The sequence below is a fragment of the Ursus arctos genome, unplaced genomic scaffold (assembly GCF_023065955.2).
Source record: "Ursus arctos isolate Adak ecotype North America unplaced genomic scaffold, UrsArc2.0 scaffold_2, whole genome shotgun sequence".
NCBI lineage: Eukaryota > Metazoa > Chordata > Mammalia > Carnivora > Ursidae > Ursus > Ursus arctos.
Window position 1 is genome coordinate 96,046,462 of NW_026622874.1, and position 12,520 is coordinate 96,058,981.

Here is a 12,520-nt window from a genome sequence, read left to right on the forward strand (position 1 = left end):
CTGCACATCTCAGTGTCAGGCGCTTGAGACGCTCTTGCCATCACTGCCAGGACATGAAATGTACACGAACCAAAGAGGGTCAGGACCATTGGCTCCCGCGTGTCTCTCTGGGCCTCGATTCAGTGGTACCTGAAGCACTTGGGGGCTTTAGAAAATATATGCGTTCTGGGCCCTCCCCTGGAGACAGGTTCAAGGTCAGGACTCTGGCTGGGACAAGCCTCTGAAGGAAGGAACAAAACTGACTTCCCCCGGTGGGCACCAGAACCAAGTCCCAAGAGTCTGTCCCAGCAGGGATATCCCCATGGCTCCAGGCTTCCAAGACCTGTAGGGGGTCCTACGCCCTTCACAGGAGCCAGGGCTGGGGGGTGGGGGCTCCGATGGCTCGGGGGCCAGGAGAGGACGTGTGAAAATGCTCTGTAGAGTCTGAAAACATGGTGAAAAGAAAAAGAAGGCCTTAAGATGATGACAGTCCAAAGGGAAAAATGAATGTAAAAGCAGAAGGTACTGATGTAGGACCCTGTTCACCTCCCCTCCCTCCCAAGCCGCGTGCGTCTGAGTCCTCCGATGGAGACCAGCACGCCCGGGCCGAAATACGCTACGTAACGATCTCTTCTATCCTGCAGCCATTTCCATGTCAAATATTGATGAGACGCAAGAGCAGCACTCGAGACGGCGAGGAAACCTAACCGGAAATGATGCTGCGCCTGGGAGCCCAGACCCAGACTCAGACGCCTGGCTCTGGGCTAAAGCCTTACTTACATTTACTCCAGTGCGGGAAAGAGGAGGGCATGGGGACCTCAGTTTTACTTTCTTACTGACCCCCTGTGTTTCTGCCAACACCAAGTGCCCAGAGTAGGCTGATTCCATCTGGTGGCTTCACCTGGTAGGTTCGCCTGACAACACGGGCACGTTTCTTAATATTATGGTTTGTTTAGGTTCAAGGGGTGGCCTGGTGTGGTGCACCAAAGCCCTGAACGACTATTTGTCTATAAATACTTGACAAAGGACCTGCATGTGTCCCGTCTCATTCAATGCACACGAAGGAGAGTAGCTCGATGGAGGGGCAAGAGTGTGTTATGGAGTAGGTCAACCAAGGATCAAACTCCAGCTTGATCATGTCTGAGCTGTGTGACCTTGTGTAAATTACTTAACTTCTCTGAGCCTCTTTCCCTTACTTGGAAAACGCGGATAATAAAATCTACCTCCAATGACTGTGGGGTCTCAAGGCATAAATCAGACAACCAGATAAAGCCCCAGAGCGGCCCCCAACGCAGAGCAAGAGCCCGCCGAGAGGCAGGCTCACCTTCCATGACTGGCGATTCTGTTAAGACGCCCAATGGATCGGTTTTGGCTTTTGCTCGATCTATAGACTCTGCTGTTCTTCTGCCGAGTCCTGCCAGCCAAGCCCAACAGACATTTTCCCGCTGGCCTAGTTTCCTATGTTTGCTCCCCGACTGGCTGGAGCTGCAGCTACTGGGAACGCAGGCCCGGGGGGAGCCCTGGCAGGGCCGCTCGCGGACGGCTGAACCCGAGCCACGTAAACACTGCACTTAGCCCATGATGAAGTGTTTAAGCGCCTCGAGGACCCACAACTTACTCGACCTGCAAAAACATTCATTTCCTTCTGAAATGTTTTGGTTGCTACAGTCTCGGATGGTGCCAGAACTCCTTTCAATCAAAAACATTTAGCTTAGGAGCTCTGTGTAGACACATGAGGACGGACCGCTTTCTCTCGAGAACCCAAGGCGACCACAGAGGCTGGGAGAGAAGCCGTACTGACTCCTTTCTTGAGGGTCTCCGCCTGCCTCGGCCAAGGCCCCGGGTCCCATGCAGGCATGGGTGGATGAAGGGACAGTGACAGAGCCCAGGGGACATTTCAGGTAAAATGAATGCTGGGATGGCTCCTTAAATGGAAAATTGTTCTCTGTACCCTGAAACCCTTAAATCATGTTCTCTTGAATGTTAATTAATTATTTTTAAAATATAATGTCAGCTTAAGAGTCACCTAGGCAAAGAAAGAAAATGCCTCCTCACGGGCGGAAGAGTGGCTGTCTGACCACCGTGTGGGGGGTCTCCCGGTGAGACTGTGCCCTCTCTGGAAGGGCCTGGCCCATCCCTCCCTGCTCTCCCACTGTCCACACAGCAGGTGCTCTGGAACCCTCTGCTAAAGGAAAGGCCACCTACAAGCACAGTTCACCCACCATAGGCCACGGGAGCTGGAGGGCCCTGGGGGCCACTCACCGCTACTCTGCACATAGGAAACTGAGGCTGCCCCCGTCTGACTACCTGAGGTCCGTGAGCCAACAGATGACGAGCTGAGCTTTGAAACCGGGGCTCCCGGATCAGAGATAGTGAGGCCAACCGCAGTAAGCAAGCGCTGAGGTTCACTGACACCTATTACAGGGCAGGCCTTGCTCTAAGCGCTTTGCTCCTAAGAACTTCCAGAACTTTACTACACACGTGATGAAACCTGGGCCTGGGGAAGTCAGGCTACTGCATGGCGTTCAAGGCGGGAGCCTGGAATCTGAAAGTCCAAGCTGCCTCGATCGAGCTGGGAAAGTTCCGTCTGAGAGCAATTTTTATTCGTCTTAGAAAAAATCAAGAGGCATACAAAGGGACAAGATGTGTGCCTCACTCCTTCCGAATGCTGGCTCTTGCAGCGAGCCTGCGACTACACAGACTTGGACCGGTTATCACTTTATTACCTCTTCGGCCCGCCCTGCTCGTCGCTCTGGAAGGACACATTGAGGTGAAGACGGAACTTCCAATTTTCCGGTTAATTCTGGCAAGGCTCCTGCCTCACATGCCCACCCTTTGTCGACCGTCTCCCCCTAACCCTAGCCGGGAGGGCCCTCTCTTTGGTGAGGGGAACCCCTGCCTCGGCCTCCACGTCGGGCGGGCGACACGCCGACGATTTAGCATCGACGCCCAATCGGGAAATCTCTTCCTCTGACCCTTACAAGTCCCGTCCCCAGATTGCCCAAAGCATTCCTGACCAACACAGCAGTACTGGTTAAAATATTTTCCCGAAAAGGACCGTTAAGAAGCGAAAGCAAGCAGCTGTCACCCAGAGGGGCAGAGGCGCGGCAGACAGAGTCCCCATGGGGCCGGGCTACCCACCACGTCCGGCGCCTTCTGGATCTGCGAGGCCAGCTGGAGAGAGTGGTTGGCCGACGAGAGCTGCTCCCTCAAAGTCTCCGCCTCTCTCTGGGCCACCTCTGCCCTCTGAAGGAAATGAAAAGTGTGAGAAGAGAAAGTACATTCAGTTTAACAACTGACAATTATTACAAGAACATTCATCAATTCATGCCTGACTGACTATAATTGATTTTCCTAAACACTCAACCTAATAAATGCTAGAAAAAAACATAGAATGTGATGGATTTTTATTTTAAACAGTACAAGGAAGAAATAATTGAGCGATTATGACAGTAATTTAACGCTAGGAGCAAGGAATCCCCTGCTGATACTAATGCTTCGGCCCACTGAATTTCCCAGACTGAATAAATACAAGTGGAAATAGAGTCTTTTGATTCAATTTCTTTCTATTCTCATAGACCAAGAAGATTTTATTGCAGGATGACTCCTGGGAGTAATTCTCACGGGTAAACAGTGAATTAAAGACACTTTGGCCATTCTCTTCCTAAAGACACGCACAATGTTGTGGTTGTTTTCCTTCGGCAAGTATTTCCATAAACGTACGGGGCGTAAATGCCACCTCTTTTGTGAGGCCAGCCTAATTTCAACATATTTAACCCTTCACCCGACCAAGTCTTCTGATGCCGACGCTGGCACATCCAGCCAGCCAGGCTGACCCGGGGGCCAGAGGCGGGAGGGCGGCCGGGCCTGCTGGGGGCGAGGGGGCGTGGAGCCAACTGCAGGAAGGGGGCTGAGGAGGAAAGGGGGGTGCTTCCGCTGTTTGCGTGTCATTCCAGGACGGGAAAGCCAATGCCACGGATGGCAACCCAGGATTTCTCACTGGGCGGTGACACTAGGACACGCCGGTGCCCGCTGCCCGAGAAGGCACCGTGGTGCAGCGGGTGGAGAAGCCAGGGCAAGTGACCTCTGCCCACTAAGCCACCCCGAATGGGGACACAGCCACCTAGTCAGCTTCTCAGGGACCTCGCAGGGATCGGTCTCTGCAGGGGTGCACTGCACACAGGACTCATTCACAAGCATTTTACTGCCGGGCTTGTCCTGATCTTACAGTTATGACGGAGACGAAACTGTAGGAGGGGTGCGGAATGGTGGCACTGGGCACGCAGACCGGAAGTCGTGTGCTGCTCTTTCCAGCGGACTCGCATTGTGCGGAGAGAAAAGATGAACGAGGAGAGCCTGGCTGACCAGGGCTAGGTCGTGTGTCTTTTTTTTTTTTTTTTAAAGATTTTATTTATTTATTTGACAGAGAGCATGAGCACCAGCTGGGGGAGCAGCAGAGGCAGAGGGAGAAGCAGGTTCCCTGCTGAGCAAGGGCCCAACGAGGGGCTCGATCCCAGGACCCTCGGATCATGACCTCAGCCGAAGGCAGATGCTTAACCCACTGAGCCACCCAGGCGCCCCATGTTGGCTAATTGCTACAAAAGGACTGATGGAGAGAAACAGAAGAGAGCCTGCCGGGTACTTCTAGATCAATCTAGCTGGCCAAGGAGCGGGTTTGGCAGCCTTCAGAGATCCTGCTGCAGGACTGTTCAGCCAGTCTATCTCTGCACGCCCACAAATTAGGATATTTCTAACAGCAGGGACTTCTGCCCAGGGTGGTGCTGGTGGCCGCCCGCCTTGCTTCTCCAAGGGCTCTTGGAGCCTCGCTCCATCTAATTCCCACGGTGCCTGGCCAGGCCTGTCTGTGCTCACGCGGCTGAATTCAGAACGGCCTGCTGGGCAAGGCGGCAATGTGGCCGGCGTGGCGACAGGGGCAGGGGTGATTCCGGCTCAGGCCAACGGCAGGAACTGTCCTTCTCAGTGTCAGATTTCTGGATGTGCCACTCCAAGTTTTTCTGATAATCATGTCTTTATTACTGAAAAGTTTACTCTTCTCTTTCTAGTCGGCTAAGCCCTTGGGCATAAAACCTCCCCAACCCTGCCAGGAATGAGGTGTATTTGACATGTTTCTAGTCTCTTGGACGAGGAAAAAGCCTTCTTAGCCTGGTGGAGAAGCTGTTTTAGCAGCAGCCAATGACGCTGCGCAGCCACCCTGCCCCGCCTGGGAATGCTGGCTCCGCACTGTTCCAGAAACACCAGAGTCCGGGCAGGCCCGGGCAGTGGGTTCACGGCAAGGCTCTCATACAGGCATTTAGCCACAGGGTGCACGGCGCTGTCTCACCAGGGGCGGGTGGCTCAGGGAACATGGGATCCAGCCGACGAGGACTTTCTCCTCGGCTGCCCTAACTTCTCCAGAGCTTCCGAACTTCGTGCGGTTTCCAAGTTCACGTACAGAGTCACTCTGTGGCCTCTCCACGGCGGTCACAGCCTTTTCACCACATTTGGCTTGACTTGGTGACTTCGGCGCAACTTTCTGGTTGTTTAGGATTTTATTATTTGTTTAGGATTTATGCCCTGAGGACATCAAAAACAAAACAAAATGAAACGAAGCGAAACAAACAAAAGGAGTTGAGGTGGTTCATGCAGCTAAACGGGCCCAGAGCAGATGAAAAATAAAAGCAGGCCGAAGAGCCGCTGAAGGATTGGGAGCAGCCGCCGGTGGGCTGCTGGGGGAGCTCGTTCCCACGGTCGTAAATTTAGTCTCATCGTTGGCAGCTGATGCTGGAAAAAAAAAGGGGGCGCTGTGCTGGGTCAGCCCCACGCTATGGCTCATGTGCAGAGGGTCTCTGGTCTTCCTGAGGACCGCAGTCCCACCAGATGAAGCTGTCTTTCCAAGAATGGGCATCAGCGATGGACGGTGGAAGGCTCTGGTGTTTTCGGACCTGGAATGCCACGACACAGCCATCTCCTTGTTTCCGGGGGGCTGGTGCCCTCGCTCTTCCCCCTCTTGCTGAGGCCAACGAGGCCAGGGTTCTGGGTGGCAGCTGGTGCGGTCCCGGGGTGTGGGATCCAGCGGCCACTGCTTGCCAAGCCCGGGCTGCTCCCTCGAGACGCTTGCTTTGCCGGCTGCTGTTGACTTTCTGTACTTTTCCTGCGAAGTGAGAGTCGGTGCTGACAGCACGGAGAGAAGTGACGCCGGAGGGCACACGACACGACGAGCGGGGACACTGCCTGCCTCGGGGGGTAGCCCTGACCATAAGCCTGGATGCGGCCGCTGCCTGAGCCCTCACGGGCCGAATGAGGACCAAAGAGGTGACAGGAGCCCAGGGCCCAACAGCGCCCACCGCACGGGGTCAGGTGTTCGATCATCAGCTATTATTTCTATTATTAGGGCCCTGGCGGCACTGCCTCAGGTGGTCATTACTCTTTCCCCATCTGAAGACCGGAGGCATCTAGGGAAAGGTGACTAGAGACGTAGCTGGGCTGCAGCAGTCAGCGGGAAGCAGCGAGCAGCACTTTAAGAAGGCTTCCGTCCGTCAAGCTACCAAAACGCAGTGACGAGTCCCCCGTGTGTGACACTGGCTGGCCCAAGGCACAGCTCTGTATGTCGGGAAAGGCAGCCTGAGCTGTGGGTCCGGGGTGTGTCTTCATCCTAAAGGGCGGCCCGTGGGGACCTCCCGGCCTCCACCCAACTCCTCGAGGGCTCCTGAAATGCCCCAGAAAGGGCAGTAAGGACTGCTTTCCCTCAACTCAGTCCCTGAGGGAGGACACATGAGAATGCCGATACAGGATGCTGGCAGCTATTTCCAGACCTTAAAGTCTGAAAAATTTGATTTATAAAATATGGAGGAGGCATGGTGGGGTGGGGCGGAGAGAGCAGGCAAAGGCAAGAGCCTCAGACAGCTGCGGCTGGCGGGGTGGGTGAAGGCCCAGGGGGGAAGGCTGGTGAGGCTGGTCACCGCCTGGCGTGAGACGAAGGACCTAGGCTCATGGAGAGGTGGCTGTGGTGAGACATTCTCTAGGGAGGCCTGTTTTCGCTTCCCCCATTACCACGGTGGAGACGTGATGGAATCTGGGCTTTTCCCAGTTTACCCATTTCTGCTGTAGCCTTTGGGGGTCCCTGGTTTTAAATGGTGGTGGTGGTGGTGGGTGTCTGATCCAGTCTTCTGCCCAACTCGGCCCTGCTCTTTGTGTCTCTTACTCTATGTGTGGCCATGAAAACCCAGGCTTGCAGCCACACCAGCGATGAGCAACCCCCTCCAGGGACAAAGCAGCCACACAAGCTGGCAATGGGCTGAGCCTCCAGGTAGACCCTCGGCTTCTCCGAGGGGGGACCTGGCTAGGAAAACGAGTCTGTTTGCAGGCAAGCCCTCCTTCTATTACTTTGCTAGGGCTGCTGGAACAAATTACTACAAATTTAGTGGATTTTAACAACACACATTTATTATCTTATAGCTCTTGGAAGTCAAGAGTCTGCAATGGGTCTCACAGGGCTAAGACCACAGTGTGGGCAGGGCTGTGTTCCTTTCTGAGGCTCTGGGGGAGAATCTGTTTTCCTGCCACTTCCAGCTTCTGGAGGCCACCCGCATTCCTTGGCGCGTGGCCCCTTTCTCCATCTTCAAAGCTAGCACAGGGCTCTGATGTGGCCTCCTCTGCATCTGAGGACCCCGTGATTACACGGGGCCCACTCACACACGCCGGGGTCATCTCCCACCTCAAGGTCAGCTGTTATCAGCCTTAACCCCCCTATGCCAGGTACACTACTGTATTCACAAGTCATTGGGTTTAGGACGCGGCATCTTCGGGGGCCATTTTTCTGGCTACCATACTCAAGGACACATAACACCACATTCGAACATTTTCGAGAAGAAGGCAGGCTCTCCTTGGGGATGACCTCTCAGCCTGCTCTCCACAAGGCCCTGTACTCTGGAAGGAGAGATAAAAGAGAGGGGAGGCTAGCAAGGCCAACAAATGAGCCTTCCAAAGGGATGGACTCCATTGCTCTGGAAAGCACACAGCCAACTTCTGGTCCAAAGCAATACCCACACAGAACCCCAGAGGTGACCCTGCTTCAGTGATTCTGCACAAGAGAGCTCAGGAAGGTCTACTACAGGTCAGAGATGAGACACGTGTTGCCCTGTGTCCCAAGCTGGCCCTGTGCTAGTGACCAGAGTCCCTGTTTAGACCCACCTAACTCTAAGACCCCTGTGCTGGGGTGAATTAGGACTGGGTTAGAGTGACACTAGGTCACCTGCCAACCTCAAGAAAATTTCCATGCAATCAGGTACACTGTAAAACATCCACAACTCCCAACCCAGAGGCCTATCCCTTTTAGATATTAGTTTGGCTCCCAAAGACCCAAAGGCTTAGCTAGAACAGTAAATATCATCGTCGTCGTCGTGGTGGACGTAAGTCCAAAGAGTTGAGCACGTCACCTACTGGTACGCTTGCTTATTTAATGTAACAGAACTACAGTCTCAGAACCTTTAAATACCTACAAACACGGCAGGATCTTATTAAAAACAACCTAGAATTAACAATGGCCATTAAGAGGAATGTTCCAGTTAGAGAAGATTATTTAAGCAGCGCACTTGAATGCAAGGGTTCCCAAATCAAACAAATTGAATGGGGTGCGTATTTAACTGGCAGCCAGAAGTCTCAAGATGCTTCAAAATTCCAAAACCGTTTCATTGCAGGGGTCATTGCAAAAGGCTAATTAATCTCTGGACACAGGTGTATCCACTTTGGGCTTCCTTTTACAGAGGAACCAAAGACATCTGGGTCTACCAGTAAGACACATTTTGTGCCACACTAAAAAGCTTACTATGAGAAACCATGTTTCTAGAAATTATACGACATATTTATACATTCGCGAAGCCACGGAACGCGGGCGTAAAAGTTCAGGATTACTTACTTCTTCATTTCTACTAGAAATTAAAGGCTCCTATGGGTTAAAAATTCTAATATAGGTAATTAAAGTGCTAGAAATGATGAAGGAAACATCTCCATATGCAAGGAAAGTAAGAAGTGTGTTTTCAGTCAAAGAAGGTATGGGAGCGGAGAGGCATTTGTGTTGAGGGAAAAGAAAATGATTTTGTCTTAAAGTGAGGCTGTTTACTTCAGAATGGGAGAGAGGAAAAACACAGGGCAAAATCTGAAGGTAAAAAAGTTGTAGACCTGTGGAAAAGAACTCTTTGGAAAGAAATTGTCCTGTGTGGCCAAGCTAGCTAAAGTTAGGGTAGACGTAATACAGTTAAGTGGGTTTTAACATCAGAAGTCATCTGGTGCAACATGAGTTAGGCTTTCTTTCTCTATTTTTATTTTTTTTAATAGATTTTAGTTTTAAGTAATCTCTATCCCCAATGTGGGGCTCAGGCTCACAGAGCTGAGATCAAGAGTCACGTGCTCTACTGAGCCAGCGAGGTACGCTGGTTTTCTCTTTCAAAAGGTCAGAGTTTTCTTGAACTACTGGTTTGCTCTTGGTAAGAGTCTGTAAAAGGTTCTTCTCTACCTTTTAAGGAGCCTGCCTGGAAAATGAAGATTTTGTGTCTTGTCAAAATAATTTCCTGGGTCTTTATCAGGTCTTTGATTCCTTAAGAAAGCTGTCTTCTCTACTAAAAGAGCTAAGGATTTGTTTTGTTTTGTTTTTTTTTAAACAACTATTTAACTTCCCCTGTTTGTCTTCAAGGTCTTCTGCTGTCACTACGGTTAAATAGGGGAGTAAGTATTGTGTCACAGTGACCTATGATGCTACCTAAGTGTTTTAAAACCCTCTGATATTTTTTGACAAACTTCTGTGAATCAAATGCTAAATGAATTCTTTTTGACTCCGAGCTAACTTTGAGATTTTCCGGAGGGGTCCTGGGACATCTCAAAGGATTCGTTCTCTCACCTTATAAAAAGGGAGATGATGGGGCGCCTGGGTGGCACAGCGGTTAAGCGTCTGCCTTCGGTTCAGGGCGTGATCCCGGCGTTATGGGATCGAGCCCCACGTCAGGCTCCTCTGCTATGAGCCTGCTTCTTCCTCTCCCACTCCCCCTGCTTGTGTTCCCTCTCTCGCTGGCTGTCTCTATCTCTGTCAGATAAATAAATAAAATCTTTAAAAACAAAATAAATAAATGTTAAATTTAGGTTAAAGGTTAAATAAAAGGTTAAATAAATAAAGGTTAAAACTAACTCGGCTGATTTGGTTTGTTAAATCACATGGGAAGCCGTGTACTGAGCCATCTTTATGTTGTATTTGTGAAGTTACTTAAGGGTTTCAGAAATTGTGTGAAATTCCTAGAAATCAGATTGGTCTTGGTATTATGTCACGATTCCAGTTATTATCTTAAAATGTCATACATCACAGAAATGACTACAATTCCTTATCAAATGAACTCTCAGATCTTTAACAATGGACAGAAGTCTTGGTCATTTACAGAATTACTGTTTTACTCAAATGCTTTTGCAAAAGTTTTCCTACAAAAGTACTTCATCTTCACGGGGTTTTACAGAAAGGACTGTGACAAGTCCAAATTTTAGATAACCAAAGATCATTAAGAATTTCCAGAACTGGGTAAGAATTTCCAGAACTTACAGAGAAAAAAACCAACCCCAAACAACTGTATTCAAGCAGAATGAGGATTACTAATCAGGAAATGAATGGACTGAGGAAGATGACTGTAATTTTTATGACTTCTTGTTTGAAATACTGATGTTTCACTTCTCCAGATTTAAGGAAACTTTTCTCAAACAGCAATTTGGCAATTTTTACATTTTTAAATGAAAATGAAACATTTACTTTTTCTCCCGACCTGATCCCTCCAGGACTCAGAAACTTTATGCTTTTCACGGCAATATAGTTAGTTTTTGCATCAGTTCAATGAGTATGTGTGCTCCTCGTAACAGGACACAGTTGGAAATGTTGGCTATATTACCAAGGTTTGTTTTTTGTTTTTTTCCCCCTTAAAGATTTTATTTATTTGACAGAGAGACAGCCAGCAAGAGAGGGAACACAAGCAGGGGGAGTGGGAGAGGAAGAAGCAGGCTACCAGCAGAGCAGGGAGCCCAATGCGGGGCTCGATCCCAGAACCCTGGGATCACGCCCTGAGCCGAAGGCAGACGCTTAACGACTGAGCCACCCAGGCGCCCCTATATTACCAAGGTTTTGACCTGCTTGTCATATTTGAGAGACATGCATCAACTTGGATATGACCAAATAGCTTTAAGGAACTAAGGATGACTTTGTGGGGCCAATAAATAAAGCCCCTTAAAAAATCGACCTGGTACTTTGCTTGTAAGGTTCCAGCTTTGAAAGCATGGAGGAGCTTACACATTCAGTCACTATTCTTGCTGCACTTACGTAAATAATCAGGCCAAGTTGAATGTAAAATTACTTTTACTATGATTATCGGTAGTAAAAAAAAGAATAGGGGTGATTGCAGAGAGAAAAATTATGTTTGCACATGTGTAGATATCAGATGCTAATCCTGTTAATTGTCTTTGAGGTTTTTTGATAAAACCTGTAAACTGGACTGGATCCTGAATTCTTCTAGTTTCCTCAAATAGCTGGCCATGACTCTCAAAACTAACGTTTCGAATTTTCTCCCACCTTTCTGATTTGGATTCATGAGGAACAAAGACTGCCCTTGAATCTCCTTGGAAGGGACGAGACCAGGTCCTCCTCACTGCCTGGCAGGCTGACTCCAGGGACCTGAAGCTTGGGTACAGATCTCACAGCCAAAGAAGGCTCCACCCAACGGCCGGTCTTGTTCAACACAGATCTCCTGCACGGAGTGACTAGGAAGATAAGCAGCTGACATGGATGTAGGCTGCTTCTCCCCAAGGCTGCACGGAGACCTCATACTTGAGCTGAACATGAAACCCTTTCTTCTCCCCTTTTGTTCCTTGACTCTGGCATTAGCCTGGAAAGATAACACCATCATCCATATCTCCCAGGCCACTGCTAGGAGCCGAGGGTAACCTTTGCCTTCCGGACTGCTGGATTTGTTGTAAAGAACTCCTACCTGTCCATTAACAGTGTCACCTTAGTGGGAATGCTTTGTGGCCTGACAGGGTCGATCTTTGCCTGTGGTGGTTATCATTCTCCCTGGGCCTGCGCATGCCTGGCTGGCTGGTGCCTAACTGGGCAATGCCTCTTGGGTTATCTACTGTGCTCCTAACTGTCCGAAGACTGAGACACCTCACTGGGCAGCCTCTGAGTTTCGAGTTGCAAAGGACCCACTGGGAGGCATTGGTGATTCAGGATTTGCTTCCTTTGGCCAGGCCCTGCTTCCCTGGTTAGCAGTAAATGCCAGTGAGGTCACGACCAGGAACCTCTCCTTAACTCGTGAAAGTACTGGGGACTCCATTGCTAAAGCAATAGCTGCTCAATGAAGATCTTTAGACTCTCTGGCCAAGGTGGTTCTTAATAACAGGAGAGACCTTATCTTTTGGCTGAACAAGGGGGGGGGGCCCATGCTGTGATCAACACTACTTGCTGTACCTGCATTAACAATTCTGGGGGACGTAGGAACTTGTTTACATAAAGCCACTGAGC

At 50.2% G+C, this 12,520-nt stretch overlaps 1 protein-coding gene across 1 annotated transcript in view; it reads right to left on the reverse strand.

The window, feature by feature from the left end:
* Positions 1–12,520, reverse strand: part of CUX1 (cut like homeobox 1) — a 339,866-nt gene that overhangs the window by 69,814 nt on the left and 257,532 nt on the right. The window contains 1 exon segment of the mRNA XM_026516065.4: positions 3,121–3,225. Coding sequence (XP_026371850.3) covers positions 3,121–3,225 — 105 coding nt within the window.